The sequence below is a fragment of the Cetorhinus maximus genome, chromosome 11 (genome assembly GCF_964194155.1).
Source record: "Cetorhinus maximus chromosome 11, sCetMax3.hap1.1, whole genome shotgun sequence".
Lineage (NCBI taxonomy): Eukaryota > Metazoa > Chordata > Chondrichthyes > Lamniformes > Cetorhinidae > Cetorhinus > Cetorhinus maximus.
In genome coordinates, this window is record NC_135889.1 from 13,667,702 (window position 1) to 13,689,376 (window position 21,675).

General features: G+C 42.2%; 1 protein-coding gene across 1 annotated transcript in view; it reads right to left on the reverse strand.

Annotated features, from left to right (window-relative positions):
• The window catches only part of ndufs1 (NADH:ubiquinone oxidoreductase core subunit S1), a 46,396-nt gene extending 24,847 nt beyond the window's left edge, over nt 1-21,549 (reverse strand). Inside the window, exons 1-8 of the mRNA XM_078551555.1 lie at nt 21,411-21,549; nt 17,674-17,764; nt 14,811-14,902; nt 7,530-7,637; nt 6,706-6,782; nt 6,160-6,241; nt 3,631-3,761; nt 2,452-2,637 (exon numbers count right to left, since the gene is read on the reverse strand). Coding sequence (XP_078407681.1) covers nt 2,452-2,637; nt 3,631-3,761; nt 6,160-6,241; nt 6,706-6,782; nt 7,530-7,637; nt 14,811-14,902; nt 17,674-17,755 — 758 coding nt within the window. The 5' untranslated portion in view covers nt 17,756-17,764; nt 21,411-21,549. The remainder of the gene's footprint in view (nt 1-2,451; nt 2,638-3,630; nt 3,762-6,159; nt 6,242-6,705; nt 6,783-7,529; nt 7,638-14,810; nt 14,903-17,673; nt 17,765-21,410) is intronic.
• Nucleotides 21,550-21,675: the final 126 nt, after the last annotated feature.

Consider the following 21,675-nt stretch of genomic DNA (forward strand, 5'->3'; position numbering starts at 1 on the left):
CAATTCTTCACAGAAAAGGTCAACTGAAAATTTCCGAACTGGGATTGATAGGCTTCTTGAAAAACAGAATAATGCGGATGATGGAAATCTGAAATAAAAACAGAAAATGTGGAAATACTCAGCAGGTCAGGCAGCATGGGTGGAGAGAGAAAGAGAGTTAGAATTTCTGGTCAATGACCTTTCATCAGAACTGGGAAAAGTTAGAGATGTAATAGGCTTTGAGCAAAAAGTGAGCGGAACAAGGACAAAAGGAAGGTCTGTTTAGAGTGGAAAACAGGAGAGATTGAATGACAGAAGAGTTAGTTTTACAGAGCCAAAGGAAATGGTGATGGGGCAAGAAAAGAAATAAAGAAACAAAAGATGTGCCGAGAGCAGGGGTGCTGCTGTCTGGAAGCAAAAATAAGAGAAAAACCAAAACCTGCAAAGAAAAGGAAACAAAATGGGGGTAAGAGATTTTTCTCTGAAGTTATTGAACCCAATGTTGAGTTGGGAAGGCTGTAAAGTGCCTAATTGAAAGATGCTGTGCTGTTCCTCCAGCTCACGTTGAGCTCCATTGGAACAGTGCAGCAGACCAAGGACAGAGGTGTCAACGTGAGGACAAGGTGGAGAATTAAAATGATAAGCTACCGGAAGCTTGGGGTCATGCTTGTGGATTGAACGGAGGCGTTACGCAAAGTGGTCTCCCAATATGTGCTTGATCTTCCCAATGTGGAGAAGATCACATTGTGAGCAGTGAATACAGTATGCTAAATTGAAAGAGGTACACGTAAATCGCTGCTTCACCTGGAAGGATTGTTTTGGGCCTTAGAGGGGGAGGTGAAAGGAAGTAAAAGGGTAGATGTTACATCTCCTGCGTTTGCATGGAGATGTGCCGTAGGAAGGGGTGTTGGGGTGACTGAGGAGTGAACCAGGGTATCACAGAGGGAACGGTCCCTTCAGAAATCTAAAAGGGGAGTGGAGGGAACAATGTGTTTGGTGGTGGCATGATGGAGGTGGCGGAAATGGTGGAAAATGATCCTTGAATATGGAGGCTGGTGGGATGGAAGGTAAGGACAAAAAGAACCCTACTGTGGTTCTGGGAGAGAGGGAAAGGGGTGAGAGCAGAAGTAAGGGAAACGTGGTGATGTGATGGACACAGTCGATGGCCTTGTCAACCATGGTGGTGGGGGTGGCAAATCCTTGGTTGAGGAGAAAAGGAGACACCTCAGAAGCACTCGTATGGAAAGTTGCATCATCAGAACTGACGCGGCAGAGACGAAAGAACTGGGAGACTGGAACGGAATCCTTACAGAGTATAAGATATGAGGAAGTGTAGTCGAGGTAGCTGTGGGAGTCAGCGGGCTTATAACGAATATTAAGTGATAGCCTGTTGTCAGAAACGGAGACAGAGAAGTCAAGGAAGGGAAAGGAAGAGTCAGAGATGGACCATGTGAAACTGGGATGGGTAGGAATTGGAACCCAAGTTGAAGAATTTTTCCAATTCAGGGTGAGAGCAGGACATACAGTCGTCAATGTACCGGAAAGACAGTTGAGGGGAGGGATGGGGTCTGAGTAGGATTGAAACAAGGAATGTTCCACTTATCCCATAAAAAGACAGGCATAACGAGGACCATGTGGGTACCCATAGCAACATTGTTTATTTGGAGGAAGTGAGGTGAGTTAAAGGAGAAATTGTTCAATGGGAGAACTATTTCAGCCTGGCAGAGGAGGGTGGTAGTTAATGGAAGCTGATTGGGTCTCCATTCAAGAAAAAAGTGGAGAGCCCTCAGAACATCCTGTGGGGGATGGAGGTGTAGAAAGATTGGGCATCCATGAAGAAGAGAAGATGGTTAGGGCCAGGAAATTGGAAACTTTAAAATGATGGATTGCTTCAGAAGAATCACAGATGTAGTTGAGGGAGGAGGCTGGACAAGGGAAGAAAAAAAGTCATGGTAGGAAGAAATCAGTTCAGTGGAGCAGGTACAGGTCTACCAGGACAGACTTGTTTATGGATCTGAGGAAGGAGGTGCAAGCGAGCTGTAGGGAGTTGGGAAATTATGAGGTGGGAAGCCTTTGGAAATGACATCAGTGACTGTTCTGAAAACAATGGCTTGATGTTCGGTGGTGGGGGTCATGGTCCAGAGGGAGGTAGGAAGAAAAAGATAGATTTTTGTTTGATAAGGGTTTTAAGGGAAATGGAAGCAAGGCAAGTAAATGGAGTTGGGTGCAGATCAGTCATGATCTAATTGAACTGTGGAACAGGCTCAAAGGACTGAATAGTGCACTTTTGTTTCTAAATTTTTCACCAAGCAGGCAAATAACTAGTGCGTCCTTGTACCCCTAACACCACATGATGCACTGCATCAGCAACCCCAACCCATGTTGCTGAGTATACAGTAGCAACGTACAAACATGTGTAACTACAAGGTACAGCAACAGGGTGTAGTAATGAATAGTTGAGAAAATACTCACCTGGTCTCCCACGGTCTGGAAGTGAAGGCATAAGGCTTAGATGTCAAAGCTCCGACAGGGCAAAGATCGATGATGTTCCCTGACACTTCGGACATGAACATCTTCTCGATGTATGTGCCAACCTGCATCTCGTTCCCTCTTCCTGTGGTGCCCAGGTCATCCACCCCCGCCACCTCACTGGCAAACCTGAAGAAGAATGAAAGTTACATTTTTCTTCTGTACGACCGTTTGTGTTCAGTAAAGTGAAGGGAAACGGGACAGCTCACCATTTTTCACATTGCCTGTCATTATTAAGGATTCTCTTTTAGGTATAGCACAGGTTATAAGTGCAGAAACCACTTACCCCCCCCACCCCCTCAACCTCCCCCGAGTACGGTGTCTCAGTTGCAATTTGCTATGGTTGTGACTTGAATGACAAAGTGCTTATTCACACACAAATTTGAAAAGGTGTTTCCTGACAATGCAAAATTACTCTACAGAAACTGCAGTGTATTATTCTTTTGCTAGTGTGGAGGTTTGTGTCCTAAGGCTACAAAGTCTGACTGATGGTAAAGGAAAATAGCTCGAGTTCATTCATGATTTTTTTCCACCTCCCTAATACTGAGATGCAAAAACTATTTGAAAAGGAAGAAACGACATTTATGGAGCACCTTTCATGATTGCAGGGTGTCCCAAAACAGTTTACAGCCAATGAAATATTTTGAAATGTAGTCATTGTTGTAATGTAGGAAAAAAGGCAGCCAATTTGCACACAGCAAGCTCCCACAAATAGCAATGGGAAAGTAACCAACCTATTTTAATGATGTTCGTTAAGGAACTAATATTAGTTAGGACACCAGTGAAAGCTTTCTTGGTCTTCTTCAGAATAGTAACATGGGATCTTTCACATCCACTTGAAAAGGAGATGGGCCCTTGGTTTAATATCACACCTGAAAGACGACACCTCCAACAGAGCAGCACTCCCTCAGTACTGCACTGGAGTTTCAGCCTACATTTTGTATTCCAGTTTCTGCACTGGGACTTGAGGAATAAATGCTAACACTGAGCCACAGCCAACACCTTGGGCCCAATTCTTTCCCCAGTTATCATAAGCTACGTTTTCACAGACCTTCTGGTTGATATGGATGCTTGCAATAGCAGGCAGTGTGCTAATAAAATAAAGTGGCTGTGGGCAGCTACCTGATGCAGCGTGTGCAGTGAATACATCTCGTCATTATTGTTTTCACAAGTGGCCCAATGTTCTTATCCTCCACAGCTCTCTTGCCCTCTGTAAATCTGCTCCGGTCACTGCCGAACATCATTGACTGATCCTGCACCAATCACAATTATTACACAGGAAATATGAAATAGGAAGGCAACAGTCAGCAAGTAACAGAGAGAACACAAATGGGAATAGCTGGGAGTATTATACTGAGTCTGACAGATATAAAATCTTATTTAAAATACTACAACTGCATCCACTTCCTGCCTGCACTGCTTAATTTCCCATTTCATGCCTTTTCTACCTACAGAAATTTGTCGTACCATAATTACAGCATCTCCACTGGTGAATGTAATTACAGCGTGACACGTTTACGTAAGCAGTTTCCAACATAAATTGAGACAATGAGAGTTGACAGGAAATGTTTACAGATATAAGGCGTTTACTAAATATGTAGATTTGTGACCTCCTGAAGTGCTATGCTATTCAACCACGTCGCTCAAGTCGACAAAGTGCTTGAATACCGCCACTACTGCTTAGAAAATCCTCTGGAGCACTCATCTGAAATTCATTTTATATTAAAGAATGCCATTCAGAAATTCTGCTGGATTTATGTTCAATGCAGCCAGTATTAATACTCTTAAAATTATTCTCATTAGTTCCTCAACAAAACTAGGCTTTATCAAACAACTGTGCAAGAGTTTCTTGGCTAATGCCTTCATCGCCTCATTCCCCACTAATTTCATCCTGAAAGCCAAAAGAATTCCTGTATGGTATCCTTGAAAAAATTGAACAATTCCATTCAGTTCTAATTCCTTCCTTCCTTCTTTTCCACTTTCCCTCCAGCTTCAGCTCTTCTCCCCAAACACTCCGCACCTTTCCTGAATACTCTGCTGATGCTGTTCTTTCAAGTACTGCTTGGAGAACTCTGGCTGGAAGTTAGTTGCTGAGAATTTTTCTTCATTGTTGGCTAAGAAGAACTCAAATGTCCATTTTGTGCAGTAAGCTGATGGGGCAGTTGAGATACTGCATTCACTGGGCAAACATCTCAGATATTAACAGTGTTTTGGCACTCTGAAGGAACATACTCAAGGAGCAAAACACTGCAAATGCCTCAGTTATAACTGTAAAGGGATAAAGATTTATGATTTGTCATGAAGGGTGACAAACACAGGGACAGGAGTAAACTCCTGAGCCCCTCGAGCCTGTTCCACTATTCGATTAGATAATAGTTGATCTACATCTTAACTCCATCAACCCACCTTGGTTTTTTCACCTTTACTTAACAAAACTGCATCAATCTTGGTTCTGAAACATTCAAATGCCTTCCAATCTCAACAGTATTTTAAGCAGCGGTAGAAAACAGTTCCAGAATCCCACTATTGTTTGTGTGAAGAACTGCTTCCAAGCATCACCCCTGAATGACCCAGCTCTAATTTTTAAGGTTATGGTTTGTTCTGGACTCCATGACAGGAAATACCTTTTCAAACTCTTTAATCACCTTTAACACATGACTGAGATCACTCCATCTTGAATACTCATGGGAATACAAGCCTGCAATCTATCATGATTTGAACACATTTAGCCCTGGTATCATTTATTTAAATCATATGAATACCTGATGTCATTGTGAGCATTATTGCATGAGCCCCATTAACACCAGGTCAATCAATACCATTGGCACAAACCATGCCAACCTCCATTACTCAGCATGAACAACACCTGAATCTTCAGAGTATTCAGCACAGGGTTTATTTATTACTTTATGGTGTTAGAACTTATTCTCTTGAATAATGCCATAAACAAGGTTGGGAGCCAATCTCACAGACCAAACAGGTAGTGTAAACAGTTAGCTCTGTTCATGGGAGGGAGACAAAAGTTATTACTGAGGTGGTGGCTCACCAGCAAATGTGTTTACAGGGCAGCAGGCAATTCCTTGTGGGTGGCCAACAGCTTTGTGGAAGGGAGATATCTCCCACAATAGCCTGTATCAGCTCTTGAGTCCTGCATATTTCATTACATTACAGCTCATGTGGAAGTGAGCACCTGAGAAACCCAGCTTCAAAGATAAGCCACATTATGGAGACTGTCTAGGTTTTGGTAACATTAGGCACAAAATACTCCACTTTTTATTATTCTCGTGTCTGAGGAGATGCAAATTAAAGGAGCTGCTGTATTAATTTTCTGCTCCCATTTAATTTTTACTTTTAATAAACCTAACTATTTGTAGCACAAGTCTCAATCTACAAAGTTTATTCAAAGGACTGTGCAAGCAACTGATAGCAATGAAAATCTTAAAATAAAACACTTCTGTTTGACACATGGGCAGCACAGCATTGATACATTACAGTTCATAGGGAACTGGGTCTCATTTATGGGAATGGTCCCTGGCACAGAACGCAAACAAAAGTGGTGGGAGCCACCAGAATTATAATATCGTTATCCTGCTATACCTTCACTCACTGAAACAAAATCTTTTAGATTTATTACTATCAATTGCAGTGTACCTGGAGATCACATTCCCCTCCTTGGTCACAGATTGGACAGTCCAATGGGTGATTAGCTAGCAGAAACTCCATCACACCTTCCCTGTTAAAACAAAACAAAAATGAAGCACAGTAGCTGGATACAATATATATGTACAGGACAGTGAAACACCATCTTCTGTTGTACTTTGAACAGAGAATGTTTCAATAACACATCATTAGAACTTGTCGGGTCTCTTGTGTATTCTAACAGAAGGACTGTGTATTTCACCAATACTTTTCAACCCACACCCAAGACCTTACATTTTATTATCCTGGAATACAGTGGGGATGTTTCTCCCATTCCCCTGCAAGTTACTTTCCCTGTCCTTTTTTTTCCAGGAGTATCTGTGTGTGTCTCAATTTTTCACAACATTCATCAGGCTACATCAATCCTATCAGTTTAACAGTTTTCTTCATTAAAAAGGTCAGACTGCAATTGAGCCATACAGACAGGTGGGTTTTTTCAGTTCTTCTTAACTGCACATTCACACAGTTATCTGTGAAGGGGTTTCATAGATACTATACCTGGCTTTCTTGCTTTTCTCTGAGTTAGTAAGGATGTTCCACCCTTTCATCACAGGCATAGCACAGGCAGCCACAGGCTTAAAAAATAACAAAAAGGACAGCAAAATTTGTAGTCAACTACAGGATAATAATATATTGAGTCAGAGAGTAACATACATAGATATATGTATATTTTATATATACAACTGTTACCATTTCATTATTATGGGGCGGGGGGTGAAATTCAATACTTATATTGAATCAATTCATTTTAAGAAGGGGGGTTCTTGTTGATCTGTTTTAAAAGTTAACCTATTTCAAAAGTTACAATTAACTTTTACTTTTTAGATATATGAAGGTGTTTTATGTCGATCATCTTCCTTTGGCCACAGGTGTACAGCGCCCCTGCCACGGGCAGCATAGTATCGATGCAGAGGAGGCAATCCTGCACTTCAAACAGTGTTGGAAGGGGTAAAGAACAGTGGATAGAGCAGAGAGGGAGAGGGCTGGGGAAAAGAGACAAGAAATGGTGTAGCTTCAGTGGGGGAGCCAGCACTGGTACAATGGTTGAAATGGCCTGCTATAGTGCTGAATGAATGTGTTCTGAATCTTATTTCTCACCCTAAAAGTCACTCTATCCCTGTGTTAGAAAAATCCTTTCCCACAGCTTTCTTCCTGTGGGAACACAGTTGCTTCCCTGGCACTGAGACCCTCTCCTTAAATCGGCCCTTGTCATGACAGATTGAATTTATTTCCCAGGACCATCACTTTTCATTGCCCATCTTTTCCAGTACATACATTCAGTTCAGAGCCCACCCATTATAACATACAAACACTCCCATTACCTTAGGTGCCCTTTCGATTTCCACCAGGCACATTCGACAATTCCCGGCAACGGACAGCCTATCATGGTAACAAAACCGAGGGATCTGTATACCAACTTTCTCGCAGGCCTGTAATCAGAAGAGAGGTCGAGTTTGTCACATTACTTCCTGAGTTAAGATCCATTTTACCTTTCTTTAGCAATGTTTCCTTGTTTAGCATGGGGAGAAGTGCTCAGCTAATGAGTTGGTGGATAGATGGATTATGTGACATAGCACTGAGACATTGATGTACTGCATCAGTTGATCTCAATGGGGCACCACAACTGGCTGTGGAATCTTACATTTAACCAACATCCAGGTGATCCCTGCAGGGAAGTACATGTGCGTGTGTAGCTATTGATTAAGGTCAAAGAAAACAAGTTCAACTGTGATAAGCCTCTACTCCCCTGCCACCATTCCCCAGTGGTGAAACAGTCCATCTATGAAAGAAAAGCAAAGACCTTGAAGTGAACTTTAAAATGTAGTCACTGTTGTAATGTAGGAAATGCAGCAACCAATTTGCACACAGCAAGGTCCCACACACATAAATGCAATAATGACCAGATAATCTGTTTTAGTGATACTGGTTGAAGGGATAAATAATGGCCAGGACACTGGGGAGAATTCCCCTCCTTTTCTTCAAAACAGTGCCACAGCATCTTTTACATTCACCCAAGAGGGCAGAAACGGCCTTACTTTAACACATCTTCCAAAAGACTGCACCTCCAATAGTGCAACACTTGCTCAGTACTGGAGTGCACCAGAGTGTGAGCCTAGATTTTGGGATCTGAACACAATTCTCTAATTCAGAGGTAAAACTCAATCAACCCACAGTAGAGGAATGACAACTTGGGTTGAGCTGGCTGAGGACCGCCCATCAATCACTGTCTTCAGTCGAGCAGAAAATCGACTGGCTGGGAGGGTGAAAGGTGAGTGACAATGACAACATGTGGGAAGAAAACTGGTTTAGAGAAGGTTCTTTAACTGAGCAGTCTGGGTAAGCTGAATTAGTATCAGTACTGTAGGTATACAGTGTATAGACCAGGAGTAGTTCAACAATGACTGCAAATATGGAGCATGGCAATTCTTGGAAGCTACGTTGCACTGCTTAACTGTATTGATGTCTTCAATGCTCTCAATTTAAATAAAACCAGTCCCCAAAAGCTGAAACAAGCCAGGGGAATGAAAAAAAAGGACATTAAGAATTAGGATATATAATTTGATCTTTACAATCAGATCCCTATGATAAAACACTGCTCCTAAAAACGAATTTGGAAGTCAACATATCCCATCTGAAATAGAGATATTCAAAATGCAGCTCTGAGGTCATATCATAGAATCTTACAGCACAGAAGGCGGCAACTCAGCACATCATGCCAGTGCCGACTCTTTGAAGGGGCTATCCTATTAGTCCCATTTCCCAGTCTTTGCTCATGGCTCTGCAAATATTTTCTCTTTATATATTTATTTATTTGTATAATCTTTATATTACTTTGTTCATTAAGGATGCCATTAATACAGTACTGAGAGATTGCCTTAGCTTGAAAAAGCAAGAAGTAGAATCAAAAACAAAAATACCTGGAAAAACTCAGCAGCTCTGGCAGCATCTGCGGAGAGGAGCACAGTTAACGTTTCGAGTCTGAATGACCATTCAGACTCAAAACATTAACTGTGCTCCTCTCCGCAGATGCTGCCAGACCTGCTGAGTTTTTCCAGGTATTTTTGTTTTTGTGTTGGATTTCCAGCATCCGCAGTTTTTTGCTTTTATTAAAGAAGTAGAATCAGTCTGGGTGAAGATAAGAAATAGGAAAGCTAAGAGGTCACTTGTGGGAGTAGTTTGTAGGCCCCCTAACAGTAGTTACACCGTAGGACAGTGTATACAGGAAGAAATAAATGGGGTGTGTAAGGAAGGTACCACAATTTAATCTACATATAGGTTAGATAAATCAGATTGGCAAAGGTAACCTGGAAAATGAGTTCATAGAGTGTATGCGGGACAATTTCTTAGAAAGCTCATGAAGCTCGACACCATCCAAGACAAAGCAGCCCGCTTGATTGGCACCCCATCCACAAACATTCACTCCCTCCACCACTGACACACAGTGGAAGCAGCGTGTACCATCTACAAGATGCATTGCAGGAGCTCATCAAGGCTCCTTAGACAGCATCTTACAAACCCATGACTGCTACCATCCAGGAGGCGAACACCATCACCTGAAAGTTCCCCTCCAAGCCACACACCATCCTGACTTGGAAATGTATTGCTGTTCCTTCACTGTCACTGGGTCAAAATCCTGGAACTCCCTCCCTTAAGCACTGTGGGTGTACTTACACCACATGGACTGCAACGGTGCGAAAAGGCAGCTCACCACCACCTTCTCAAGGGCAATTAGAGATGGACAATAAATGCTGGCCAACGCCCACATCCCATGAATTAATTAAAAAAGAATTCTTAGAGTAGTATGTTCTAGAGCCAACCAGGAAACAGGCCATTCTGGACCTGACACAGGATTAATTAATTATCTCATGGTAAAGGAGCCTTCAGGTGGTAGTGATAGAATTTCATGTTCAGTTTGAAGGTGTGAAGGGTGGGTCTAAGACTAGTGTTTTAAACCTGAATGAAGGTAATAATAAGGGCAGGAAAGCATGAAAGCTAAAGTGAACTGGGAAACTAGATTAAAAGGTAAGACAGTGGAGATGCAGTGGCAGAATTTTAAGGAGATATTTAATAACTCTCAGCAAATATTTATCCCAGTAGGAAAGAAAGAATCTTTGAGAAGGATGCATCATCCGTTGCTGAATAAAGAAGTTAAGGATAGTATCAAATTGAAAGAAACTCTGTACAAATCTGCAAAGATTAGTGGTAGGTCAGAAGATTGGTCACATTTTAAAAACCAGCAAAGAATTATTAAAAAAAAATAAAAAGGGAGAAAGTTGAGTATGAAAGAAAACTTGCTAGTAATATAAAATAGATAGTATGAGTTTCTACAAGCAATTAAATAGAAAAAGAGTAATTAAAGCTAGTGTTGGTCCTCTAGAGAGAGAGAATCTGGGGAATTGATAATGGAAAGTAAATGGTGGAAGTGTTGAACAGGTATTTTGTATATGTCTTCACTGTAGAAGACTTAGAAAATTTCCCAAAGATACTTGAAAATCAAAAGGTAAACGGGGAGGGCGGAACTTAAAACAAATCACCAGCATCAAGAAAATGATGCTGGGAAAACTATTAGACCTGAAAGCTTACAAGTCCCAGGGCCAGGTGGTCTGTATCCTAGTTATCAAAAAAAGTGGCTGCGGAGATAGTATTTGCATTAGTTATAATCTTCCAAAATTGCTTAGAATCTGGAAGGGTCCCAGTGGATTGGAAAATAGCTAATGTATTACACCTTTATTCAAGAAAGGAGGGAGACTGAAAGCAGGAAACTACAGACCAGCCATCCTAACATCTGTCATAGCGAAATTGCTAGAATCCATTATTAAGGAGGTTATAGCAGGATACTTAGAAAATCATAATATGATCAGGCAGGGTCAACATGGCTTTATGAAAGTGAAACTGTGTTTAGCTAATTTATGGGAGTTTTTTTTGAGGATGTAACAAGCCAGGTGGATAAAGGGGAATCTGTGGGTGTGGTGTACTTGGATTTCTAGAACGCATTTGATAAGGTGCCACATCAAACATTACAACACAAGAGAACATGGTGCAGGAGTAACATATCAGCATGGATAAAGGATTGGTTAGCTAACAGAAAGCAGAGTAGGGATAAATGGGTCTTTTTCAGGTTGGCAAGTTGTAACCAGTGGAGTTCCACAGATATCAGTGCTGGGGGCCCCAACTATTTACAATCTACATCAATGATTTGGAAGTAGGGACTGAATGTATGGTAGCTAAATTTACCAATAACATTAAGATGGGTAGGAGAGTAAGTTGTCAAGAGGAGGTAGTGTCTGAAAAGGGAAAAAGACAGGTTAAACGAATGGGCAAAAATTTGACAGACGGAGCATAATATGGGAAAATGTGAACTTACCCACTTTGGAGGGAAGAATAATAAAACAGTATACTGTCTAAATGGAGAGTGATTGCAGAACTCTATGGTACAGAGGGATCTGGGTGTCCTGGTACATAGCAAGTGATTAGAAGGCACATGGAACGTTGGTGTTTATTGTAAGGGGAATGGAAATTAAAAGTAGGGAAGTTTTACTGCAGCTGTAAAAGGCATTGGTAAGCCCACATCTGGAATATTGTGTGCAGTTTTGGTCTCCTTATTTGAAATATATAATTGCATTAGAAGCTGTTAAGCGAAGATTCACTCCACTCATTCCTGGGATGAAGGGCTTATCTTATGAAGAAAGGCTGAACAGGTTGGGCCTATAGCCGTTGGAGTTTAGAAGAATGAGAGGTGATCTTATTGAAACATATAAGATCCTGAGGGGACTTGATGGGGTAGATACTGGGAGGATGTTTCCACTTGTTGGGGAGACCAGGTCAGGGGAAACAGCTTAAGAATAAGAGGTCTCCCTTTTATGACAGAGAGGAGGAGAATTTCTTTCTCTCAGGGGGTTATTAGTCTGTGGAATTCTCTTCCCCTGAGAGCAATGGAAGCTGGGTCATTGAATTTATTCAAAGTAAGGTTAGACAGAGTTTTAATAGACAAGGAAGTCATGGGTTATGGGGGACAGGCAGGAAAGTAGAGTCGAGACACAATCAGATCAGCCACGATCTTTTTGAACGGCACAGCAAGCTCAAAGAGCCGAATTGTCTACTCCTGCTCTTAAGTCCTAAGTTCCTATAAATTTAATTGCCTTTTGAAAGTTACAATTGAATCTGCTTCCACCGCCCTTTCAAGCAATGCATTCCAAATCCTAACAACTTGCTGCACTGAAGAAAATTCTCATCACCCCCTCATTCATTTTCTAATTATCTTCAATTTATGTCTTCTGGTTACTGACCCTCCTACCAGTGGAAACAGTTTCTCCATATTTTCTCTATTGAAGTCTCTCAATTTTGAACACCTCCATTACTTTATACACTCTTGGCTTAAAAAACTTTTACAGAAGTCATGAGGTTGACTTTTTCCATAGGTAACGTATTTGAGGGGTTGGCATGTGCACTTGTTCTGGGCCCAAATGAAATCCAAAACAGAACGTCGCAATGCAATAAAGTAAAAATGAACAATACTAAAGATTTTACAGTAATTATCATTCATAATCTGACCACTTCAATAACTTGAATAAATGAAAACAAAACTTAAATGTATAAATGTTTTAAACATTTATCGGTACTCGTTTTCATTAGTATTCATACATTCAAAATGCCATTGAATCATTAACATCTCCAGGATTATACTTTGATTTTGACGTTTTTTTGGGCTTTGATCCCTGAAAAGCTAGGATCGACTTTAACACAAAGTATATGAAAACTTTTTTGCCAAAATTCACGCAGTGAACTTGTACATGAGATCGAATTTTCCACAAGTATATATGGTAAATCTTCCATTAACATTCTCTGCTCTAAGGAGAACAATCCCAACTTCTCTGCTCTCTTCATGTAACTGAAGATATCTACACATTGATAGGAACTTGACAGAAATTATCAACAGCTACATGTCTCCATGCAATGCAGCTGTGAGGTCAAAAACATTTCCAATTTTAAGTCTGATAGCCCATTCTGACCATCTTAAATGTTGTTAGCTCTCTGGTCTGTTATAATTTATTTTTGTTACATTCATTATTTGTCTGAAACTCTCAGTAACTTCTGCTATCCCCTATACCGACTTCAAATCTAGTTTTTAATTACAGTTCTCATACTTTCCATCTGGCACACTTCCATGAATTTGCTCATACCTGGGAGTTATGGCTTTGAGGCCTTTAACAGCCGCTTAATGAGCAGCAGGCTGTATGAAGAACTTCAAAAATGAAGTGAAATCCAATAAAACGCCATTTAAAACTCTAATGACACCATTAGCTAAATTGCTTATTTTCCTGGACCCCTTTCTGAATTGTGAAAATGAGCACATAATTTAAACGTAAGAGCACAGGAACAGGAACACTTAGTCCCTCGAGCCTGTTCCGCCAATCAACTAGATCATGTCTGATGTGACCTAACTCCATAAGCATATATTTACCCCGTATCCCTTAATATCTTTGGTTAATAAAAATCTATCAATCTCAGATTTCAAAGTTAACAACTGACCCAGCATTGAATGTCGTTTGTGGAATAGAGTTCCAAACTTTGACCACCCTGCGCGCATATAGAAGTGTTTTGTAATTTCATTTATTGAAATGTCTGGCTCTAATCTTTAGAGTATGCTCCCTAGTTCTAGACTCCCTAACCAGTGGAAATATTTTCTCCTTAATATTTTGAAAACTTCAATTGCATCACCCCTCAACCTTCTAAATTCCAGGGAACATAATCCTGGTTGTGTAATTTCTCCCCATAACTTATTGCTTGGGAATCCAGGCATCATTCTGCTAAATCTAGGCTACTTTCCCGCCAAGGTCAATGTATCTTCCAAAGATTTGGTGTCCAGAAATGAGCTCAGTACTCCAGGTGTGGTCTAACTAGAACTTAGTATCTCTGAAGCATAAATTCTACTCTTTTATTCTAAAGCCCATAATTCCATTGGCCTTTTTGATTCTTTTCTGTATTTGTCCATGACATTTTAACAATCTGTGTATATGGACCACCACTGTTTTGAGCATTTCATTAATAAGAAAGTACTTTGATCTATTCTTTTTATCTTCAATGTGGATGACCTTGCACATACAAACATTAAAATCCATTTACCATATTTTTGCAGTTATTCTATAAATATTTCTTTGTAATTTTACATTTCCATCTACACTGTTTACAATGCCACCTATCGTCATGCTATTGGCAAACCTAGACATGTGGCTCTCTTTTCCATTTAGTAAAACAGTAAATAGTTATGCCGATAGATCACTGAGCAGCAAGGGCACCCAAATTTAAGTCTGTGGACCTCACACAGTACACTCTCCTCCATCAATCCAATTCACAAAGCTGAAGCAACTGGGTCCTATTTGTGGCTTGCAAGGTTCTGTGGCTTGGACACTCCAGGGATACAGGATTAAATAATAACAAACATTAGCATTGTGCTTATTGTCATCCATGCCAATAGTTTTATTTAACTCTCAATTTCATCACCTGCCAAAATAAATCACTGCGGAAATATTTTAACCCTTTCCAACATGGCCCATTTCTAAATTCAAAATGCTTAGGTTTACAGATGTAGTCAGCAACTGTACCTGTAGGACTGTGGTTCCAGGCTCCACCATCACTTGCTTGCCATCAACGAACACCTCAACAAGGTTGCTGGCTGCTGTGGCAGTGGTGCGAACTGAAAAAACAAGACAAGAGAGCAACCAGCAGGTTGTTGTACCAGCAGGAAATTACAAGGTACCATTTTAGGACCGCAGTACATAAGTGAATAATGCATTTGGTTTCTGTCACTTAAGTAGTTTATCAAACTAGGGCATGGCAGCAAGTGACTTGTTCATGGTGGGGTGAGGTGATAAGATGGACAAAACGTAGAGAGATATGTGAAAAGTTTGCAGAGTTATGGGGGCAGAGCAGGGGTGTGAGACTTATTGTATAGCTCTTTCAAAGAGCCAGCACAGACACATTGAGTCAAATGGCCTCCTTTTGTACTATCTATGGTGGAGTGCCATCTGTGACCTCAGGACATCCCATAGCATTTTACAGCCAACTGAGATACTTTTGAAATTTGCTCACTGTTGTGATGTAGGAAACACAGCAAGCTCCCACAAACAGCAATGTAATAATGTCCAGATATTGTTTTATTGGCATTGATTGAGGGATAAATATTAGCCAGGACAACAGGGCAAACTGCCCTGCTCTTGTTTGAAATAGTGTCATGGAGTCCTTACATGCACCTGAGAAGGCAAACGGATCCTCGGTTTAATGTCTCATTCGAAAGATAGTACCTCTGACAGTGTGGCACTCCCTCAATATTGCACTGGAGTATAAACCTAGATTATGTGCTCAAGTCTCTGGTGGAACTTGAATTCCATTGCCTTATGACTCAGAGGCAGCAGTCCTACCACTGATCTGTGACTGACACATAGAACAAACTTTTACCAGTAAAACTTCACATAGCACCGTTCCTGCTGCAGCCGCTACAGTTGGCAACAGCAACTGGCCATCTAAATGTCCCAATTGTATATCTTTGGTGAAACCGTTTTAAACCTCTGGGCTAAGCTCTTGTTTCTGTTGGTATGGGAGATGCTTGCAGTGAACGAAAAAGGCACAGCTGGTAAACAATAGTCTGATATTTAGCCATTATTTTGATTTAGAGAAAGCTAGAAAGAACTTGCATGTATATAATGCTTTATTATATCCCTCGCAATCATTTCATGGATCATTTTCATGATACACGGTCATTGTGGTTACACAGCAGTCATTTTACACGTCAAGGCCCCACAATCAGCAATGAGATGAATGACCAGTTTTTTGGGTTAAGGGAGGAATATGGGCCTGGATACTGGCAGAATTCTGATATTCTTCAAATAGTGCCATAGGATCTTTAAAAGAAAAGCGATAGCTGGGACCTCAGTTTAATGTCTCATCTGAAGGGTGTTGCCATACTGATGTGTCATCTGAGATTATTTGCTCGTCACAAAGTGGGGCTTGAACCCATGGCTTTCAGATTCAGGGAATGGAGTACTCCCCATCGAGCTAGGGCTGACCCTCACCACTCCAATGGATTTTATAGACCACTGCGCAAAATCTGTGCAATTCCACACTAATGAAACCTTTATAACTTACATACTGGTTTGATATTGGCACTCAAAAGAATGTAAGCAAGCAAATCTTAAGCAGTACTCCCAGTTCCACCCTCCCCCACTATATGTACTTGTTTGACACATGCACTGTTTTAAAATTGGGTGCAGGGAAAACATTCAGATGGCTTTTTTGAGACTGACACCCAAACAATTTGTGAAGCGCTGCTCAAAAGATTACAGTTCTGTATAGAAGCACAGAATATGGCAGATACAACAAGATTGCTTGTACTAAAGGACGTCAGAAATACAGATCTTAAAAACCCTACCAACAACCAAGAAGATTAAACAATTAAGTGCAGTTACAAGACTTGCTGCTGACTGCTGAGCACCAAATTATTTCTTGAAAAAAAAAAATTCTACTCAACTTTAGAAGTAACTGTTTGGGACAAGAACAAGCTCTACCTTTTGGCTTGTATTACAGTGTTAACTGCAAACATTGAAATAACTCTTCTCCCCCACCAAGAGACAAATAATAAAAACAAACTCAAAAAATCCCTCAGCTTGAAGTTTATGGAGGCCACATACCCTCAAAATGTATCCATAAAATGGCATTTTAAAATGCTACGCTCATAACGTGTTGGGTGACAGCGGAGCAAGAGTGGATGAGTGAGTCTCAGCATCAAGCTCTTCCAGCAATGCCACAGTCTGACACTGCACTAGGAATCAGCCCAACGTCATATATCAGATGCACGGTGAAATTCCTTCCATGTGGTGGGGACAATTTGAAACAAAGGTGAATGTATTAAGGAAGCAGTTACACTGTGAAAGAAGGTTATGGTTTTAGTACAAGAAACTCAGAGGTTGAGTTCAAATCCCCCATAGCAAGTTATGAAAGTTAACCAATAAATTCAGTCATTCGTGGACTGTCATCCAGAGAAAATAAATCAAAGTGTCCATGCAAGGATTGTTTTAGAAGCCCAAATGTTTCACTACTGCCCTTCAGGGATGTGACCTTGCCAGCTGGTCTGGCTTACACATGACTCCAGCTCCACACTATGCGGTTAACTCTTAAAGCTCTTTATTGGGGCCTTGCAAGCCTATCAGTTATAAATACAGACTGCCATATTATCAGGTAAATGCAGTATAGTCAGTAAACCTGACCTGGTCAGCCTGCCCAAATCCAGAGGAGAAATTAATAAGATATTAGATTCAAAACTCATTATTAGCTTGGGTGCCACAAAAATTGCCATTTTACAATGTCCCTGTAAATCTGTGCATGGAAACCTAGTAAGCTCACACAACGGTGATCACAGTACATTGAAATGGTTGACAGGGGATCACTTCTCATCCCTGCTACTTTTCATACCATTGTTCTTTGCTCCCAGGATATCTTTGGCAGACTGGGAAATGCCTGTTAGCCTCCTGCGAATCACGGGTAATCGCAACATGATGGTGACCTGCATAAAGAGCAAGAGTTCAGTGAGAATCAAGTAACACAAACTCCCAGCTATGTAACAGACCCGCCTCAGCTTGTTTCCTGCTGAAACCCTCATCTGTGCTTTTGTTATCTCCAGATTTGACTATTCTGATCCTCTCTACAAGCCAGCCTCTCATCTAACAACCTCTATGAACTTGAGCTCCTCCAAAACCTCGCTGCACGTATCCAAGCTCACATTATTTCCTGTTCACCCGTTATCCCCGTGCTTGCTAACTTTTGTGGCCTTCCCATGTGGCAAAGTCGTGATGTTAAAGTTCTCATTCTATTGTCCAAATCCATCTGCGGCCTTACCACTCCCTCTGTAACCACATCCAACACAAGCAGTGGTTACAAGCAGAGTCAAGGCTATACGACACGAGTGAGGGAAATTATTTTAATGCCCCCATCCAGGAGCTCTGAATCGAAGTCATGCGAAGCATCATGAGTGAGGTTATTTCTTCTTTGCTGCAGCATGTTAGAATTTGACCCGCTATAAGCTCTGCACACTTGAAGACTCCCAGCCACCAAAGGAGTCTGCCACTACCATCACTAGCTGCCTGGAAGATCACTCTGTGTCATCAACATGAATCTCTAAGAACTAGAATCTGAAGGCTGCAAGATTCAATGCTGCACTGAAAGGTAGCAAGCCTGATTGCATGAGCCTGTGGAAACCGATTATTGAGCAACCACCAGGTTAGATAATGAAACAACGATTCAAACATTCCAGTGCATCAAGCTGAAGATATTAACAGTCAACATCACAGAAGGACCGGTCTATCGTCAATGGCACTCATCATTTTGGAAGACTGCGCACCCAGGTCGGTTTTTTTTTGCACTAAACTGAAGCAACATATGATGGCACATAGGTGATGGGTCAAACTGCACCCTTCTCTGCTGTAAGATTCCATTAGAGTGTCTATTTTAAGACATTTGCTAAATGTTCCTCAAAACTTTATAACATACTGTAGATTGCCACGTATAAGTTGACCCAGCATATAAGACAACCCCATTTTTTACAGCCCCAGAAATCATGTTTCTCCATCTACTAGACGTACAAGATGACCCCTCCTTTTCAGCCATGACATGCTATACTCACATTTGTAGCCAGCCTCAATTTTCCACACACAAATGGATGTTTTACTAACTGGTACCTCAGAGCTGGGCGCAAGGGATCGATCAAACAGACGATACAGGCTGCGTTGCGAAGTTCTGCAGGAGTTTAAGACACACCCACACAGAGCAAAACCGGTATAGTGAACGACAAAGATGGAGACCACCAACACTGATGGTTCACTTTTATACTTGGTTTATAAATCGACACCCATTTCTGGAAAGACTTTGAGGTTTCAAAGGTAGACTATATGCCGACATCTACAGCAGATTACTGTTACAGTAGTTTTACAGTATTGTGAGAACAAAAGTGTTTACGAATGCTGATTCCACAGTGAGGCTAAAGTGAAGCATTGCACCAAGGTGGAGCTAGTGGCTTATAAAGAATCAAAATGATGATGGTAGGGAGGCAACATCCTCAATACACAGACCAACAGAGCACTGTTGTCAGTGCTTGTTCCAAATGCAGCAACTTGCCGAGCCACCTTCAACGGCACCTTCCAAGCCTGCGACCTCTACCACATGGGCAGCAGACCCATGAAAACACCCATCACCTGCAAGTACCCCTTCCAAGATGCACAATATACTGACTTGGAACTGCATCATTGCTCCTTCACCATTGCTGCTTCAAAATCCTGGAACTCCCCTCCTAATAGCACTGTGGGTGTACCTACACCACATGGACTGCAGCGATTCAAGAAGGCAGCTCACCATCACCTTCTCAAGGACAACTAGGGATAGGAAATAAATACTGGCCTTGCTAGCTATGCTCAGATCCTATGAACGAATAAAAAAGGCAACTGCTATATCAACCAAAGACTTTAAAATTAAGGTGCATTTTGGAGAGGAGGGCAACAATAGAAATGGAATTATGTAGCACCTTTCATACCAGCCCAGAGTATTTTACAGCTAATTAAATATTTTTGAAGTGTGGTTACTGTTGTAACGTAGGAAACATGGCAATCAATATCTGCACTGCAAGATCCCACAAACAGCACCGTGAAAATGGCCTGATAATGGGTTGTAACTTCCTCAGAGTGGCAGTCAGCATCGGATTGTCACTCCATGCCCGATTACTTACGTGATTTTTCTCCTGAACCTGTCGCACCCGACCTTACGACTCAGGCCGCGCAAGATCCAGGCAGCACGGCTCATCCTCGAAGCCCAGCTCTGTCGAAGTGAAGGACACGGCCCCTATTTTATGGCACTAACTGCCGCAAACCAGGTAAGTTAAAGGTCCCTGACAGGCCAGGGAGAAGCTAAGTGTCTAAGGTAAGTGAATAGGATTTGCGGGGGGGGGGGTTCTGACCTTGGTGGGGGGCGGTTGTGGGAGGCTCGCTCCTTGGTGGGGGGTTGGATCTCAGTGGCGGGGCTCAGTCCTCGGTTGGGGAGGGGTGAATGGTCAGACCTTGGCTGGGAGTTGGGGTTGGGGCAGGGTCAGACCTCAGGAGGAGGGGTGGGGTGGTCAGGTTGGATTGGGCCTGTGGGGGGTAGGTCGGGTACAGGGAGGGGTCATGTCAGGTCGGGTCTCGGGCAGGTGTAGGGTGAGAGTCGGGCACGCGGTAGGCGAGGGTTGGGGAGGAGTCCTGTGCAGTTGGGGGGAATCCCATGGGAAGGGTGGTTAGTCTGAATCTTTACAATAGTTACCCAGGAGTTAGTAGAGGTTTTAATTCTTCTAACTTTTTCCTGAGTAACTATTGGTGTAACCATCCGAAATTTGTGATTTAACTTGCATTTTCGAATGGCTCCCAGTGCAGGGCAACTGCCCAGAGGAAGTTTACCCTTCTGGGCAATTGCCGTGCAAACCCTTACCTGTAAAATTCCGAGAAGGGTTCCCCAGTGCATCTTTGGGGTACCCCCCTCCAATCCAACGCTGGGGAGCTTGGAAGTTACGGCCCAATAATCTGTTTGGTGATGTTGGCAACACCCAGACAATTCCCCTACTCTCTTCCTTGAGATAGTGCCATGGGACCTTTCATGCCCGCCCAAGTGCAGGCCATTTAACGTTTCAGCAGAAAGTCAGCACCTTCAAAAATACTGTACAGCACTCCTTCAGTACTGCAATGGGAGTGTCAGCCGAGATTTTGTGCTCAAATCTGCAGAGCAGGGTCTTGTATCCACAACCTTCCAAGCGAGAAGCAAGGTCCTGAGGAGTTTATTTTGTAATTATAGGATTGAGTAGGTCAGCAGCTATTCACAGTCTGTGTATCCTGATTTCAGCACAATGCAAAATGAAATCAATTTGGAATAAGAACAGGGCGAGCTCAGAACCCCATTTAAATGGGGGGGAAGAACTGTGTTTGCAAACCGAGTTGCATCAAAACAGATCAGCTGACCCAACCTACAGCTCAATTTGATAAACGTTTACATGTAAAGACAGGGCAGTGCTTAAGAGTAGCTGTGGAGCCTCTCAAGCTCAAGGGCAAAGCCCAGAAAACCGGGCTACAGCCCTGCTTTGCCGACGGTGGAAGGCGGCCTTTGGTCTCTCAAGATCGCCGGCCAGGGACACCAATTACCAAGTCAATCGAAGTCCACGATCTCCGGTACCAAGGTCGCTCTCATCAGCCTGCTCGCTATTTGGCCTTCTCGACCAGAACAGCGGCGCGATGGCGGCTCCGACTCGGACTCGGCTCCTTCCGATCGCCGATCGGCAATTTCCGGCTCTCTCCGGAAGAACGGCCGTTTAAAAAAAATAGCAACAGTCACCAAGTGTTACAACGTCCCCGCCTTATTTTCTCCTTCCGCCACCATTTACTTTGAAGCCATCCTCAACAAACGAAC